The sequence below is a fragment of the Lissotriton helveticus genome (assembly GCF_964261635.1).
Source record: "Lissotriton helveticus chromosome 1_1 unlocalized genomic scaffold, aLisHel1.1 SUPER_1_unloc_32, whole genome shotgun sequence".
Lineage (NCBI taxonomy): Eukaryota > Metazoa > Chordata > Amphibia > Caudata > Salamandridae > Lissotriton > Lissotriton helveticus.
Window position 1 is genome coordinate 2,389,750 of NW_027611673.1, and position 3,217 is coordinate 2,392,966.

General features: G+C 38.8%; 1 protein-coding gene across 1 annotated transcript; it reads left to right on the forward strand.

The window, feature by feature from the left end:
• Nucleotides 1–352: 352 nt before the first annotated feature.
• Nucleotides 353–2,915, forward strand: LOC144805901 (uncharacterized). Its single transcript, XM_078672378.1, has 2 exons — nucleotides 353–1,002; nucleotides 1,610–2,915. Exons 1-2 carry the CDS (start codon nucleotides 537–539, stop codon nucleotides 2,656–2,658), a joined length of 1,515 nt encoding a protein of 504 aa, XP_078528504.1. The 5' UTR covers nucleotides 353–536; the 3' UTR covers nucleotides 2,659–2,915.
• Nucleotides 2,916–3,217: the final 302 nt, after the last annotated feature.

The window sequence follows — 3,217 nt, forward strand, 5'->3', positions numbered from 1 at the left end:
GATTCGACGAGTCTCAGCTGTGCACCTCCATGCCTCAAAACGAAGAAATAACCTCTAGAAAATTAGGACAACACTGATAAACCTCCTCTTGTGTAAACATGTCCAATAACAGCTTTGATCATGAGGTCAGTATGAGGTGGTTACAGCAGTGCTCTGCTTCCTTAAATAATACCAGGCCACCATTCTGTGCTAGAGGTGTATTGCAAAATGTTTCAGACCAATCCACAGCAACCATTGAAAAGCGCAACGGACTGGAGTCAGACATGTGAAGGTTAAAAGAAATAAGGGTTCTGCTGTCTAAAATACAGAGCACTGTCCCAGTGGGCACCGACCAGAAGGACAAGGAATCTTTACCCGCATGCGTGCATAACCATTATCCAGTCTAAAGACACAATCGCCCACGAAGAAGCCTTACACACGTTATGAGATTGGGAAATAATTGGTGACCATTGCACTTTATTCTTTAATCGGAAAACAAACGTGCAAAATACGACTCATACAGGGAATGCAAGAATAACACAAGTGCTTTATCAGTCATGTTGGCCCTTCAGGAAGTACAGTCAATGGATGTAAACAAGTATATACCAGAGCCAGAGACGCTAAACAAGAGAGAAGTCTCAGACACATGCAGTGAGGGCTTTAGTTTGTCATCAATATTAAAACCCCATCAGCAAACACACACAGGGAAAAAACTATTCAAATGCACTGAATGTGTAAAGAGCTTTATTCAGTTATCAGGCCTAAAAAGACATCAACGAACACACACAGGGGAAAAACCATATAATTGCACTGAATGTATGAAGAGCTTTAGCCAGCTATCAGGTCTCCAGACACATCAGCAAACACACACAGGGGAAAAACCATATAATTGCACTGAATGTGTGAAGAGGTTTAATCAATCATCACACCTAAAACAGCATCAGCGAATACACACTGGGGAAAAACCATTCCAGTGCAGTGAATGTGGAAGAAGTTTTAGTGATTCATCAACATTAAGGAAACATCTGAGAACAGGTCCACAAAGTAGTGTGTAGTCATGCCGGAGATAGCGAAACAATTAGGTGTGTATGTGAAAAGATGATACTACATGACAAGAACTAGAACACTGTCTAGAACACGTCCCATCAGGCCACCCTCGTGGTGGAATATCATCATATGGGAAGTGGTGGTCACTCTCAAGCTCAACTGACCAACAAGTATCAGAAATCAAAGTCATAGTACTTATCAAAAACAGTGAAGATGAAAATAATAATATTAATCATAAACACAAAGTGCAGTGCTGAAATAATCGTGATGAGTAAGATTAACTACCAAGACTCAGAAAATGTTCTAACTGCAGTCAAGGTGTCAAGGTTAAAAACACGCTGAGTAGTAATAGACTGGCCTGATGGGACGTGTTCTAGACAGTGTTCTAGTTCTTGTCATGTAGTATCATCTTTTCACATACACACCTAATTGTTTCGCTATCTCCGGCATGACTACACACTACTTTGTGGACCTGTTCTGTTTTCTTGTTGTGCTAAGTATTATGTATAGGGGTTTAACAGACAGGTCGTAAAATATTCCCCTTGACCCTCCCCCACCCTTTATGTTTTTAGTAATTTTTAACATCTGAGAACACACACAGGGAACAAACCACTCAATTGCAATGAATGTGGGAAGAGCTTTATAAATTTATCAGGACTAAAACGGCATCAGAGAACACACACAGGGGGAAAACCATTCCAGTGCAGTGAATGTGAAAGTAGTTTTAGTGAATCTTCAACATTAAGGATTCATCAGCGAATACACACAGGGGAAAGACCATTCAAGTGCAGTGAATGTTTGAAGAGCTTTAGTCGATTATCAGACCTAAAATACCATCTGAGAACACACACAGGAGAAAAATCATATATTTGCACTGAATGTGTGAAGAGGTTTAATCAATTATCACACCTAAAACAGCATCAGCGAATACACACTGGGGAAAAGCCATTCCAGTGCAGTGAATGTGGAAGAAGTTTTAGTGAATCATCAACATTAAAGAGACATCTGCGAACACACACAGGGGAAAAACCATTCAATTGCAATGAATGTGGAAGAAGTTTTAGTAATTCAGCAACATTAAGGATTCATCAGAGAACACACACAGGGGAAAAACCATTTAAGTGCAGTGAATGTGGAAAAAGTTTTAGTAACTCAGCAACATTAAGGATTCATCAGCGAATACACACAGGGGAAAAACCATTCAAGTGCAGTGAATGTGAAAGTAGTTTTAGTCGATCTTCAAAATTAAGGGTTCATCAGCGAAGACACACAGGGGAAAAACCATTTAAGTGCAGTGAATGTGTGAAGAGCTTTCGTCAATCATCACACCTAAAACAGCATCAGAAAACACACACCGGGGAAAATCAATACCAGTGCAGTGAAAGTGAGAAGAGCTTTATTCGATTGTCAGACCTAAAACAGCATCAGAGAACACACACTGGGGAAAACCCATTCAAGTGCAATGGATGTGGGAAGAGCTTTATATATTTATCAAGACTAAAACGGCACCAGAGAACTCACACAGGGGAAAAATCAATCAAGTGCAGTGAATGTGAAAGTAGTTTTAGTGAATCTTCAACATTAAGGATTCATCAGCAAACACACACGGGAAAAAACATTCAAGTGCAGTGAATGTCTGAAGAGCTTTAGTCGATTATCAGACCTAAAGCACCATCAAAGAACACACACAGGAGAAAAACCATATAATTGCAGAGAATGTTTGAAGAGGTTTAGTCGATTATCACAACTAAAACAGCATCAGAGAACACACACTAGGGAGAAATCATATCATTGCCATAAATCTAGAAGTAGTTTTAGTGAATCATCAACATTAAGAAAATATCAGCGAATACACACTGTAAAAACCATTCAAGTGCAAGGAATGTGACAATGGATATGTATATATATATATATATATATATATATATATATATATATATATATATATATATATATATATATATCAGGTACAAAACGGCATCAGAAAACACGCACAGGAATCATTCAAGTGCCATGAATGTTGAAGTAGGTTTTATGAATATTCAATATTAAGTACTGATCAGCGAACACACACGGGAAAAGCCATGTCATTTCAGTAAATGTGTGAAGATCTTTTGTCAACTTTCAAAGCTACAAAGACGTCAGCCTCTCTTCAGAAGAGTTATATCAAAGAACAACGGTTCCTGTGGTG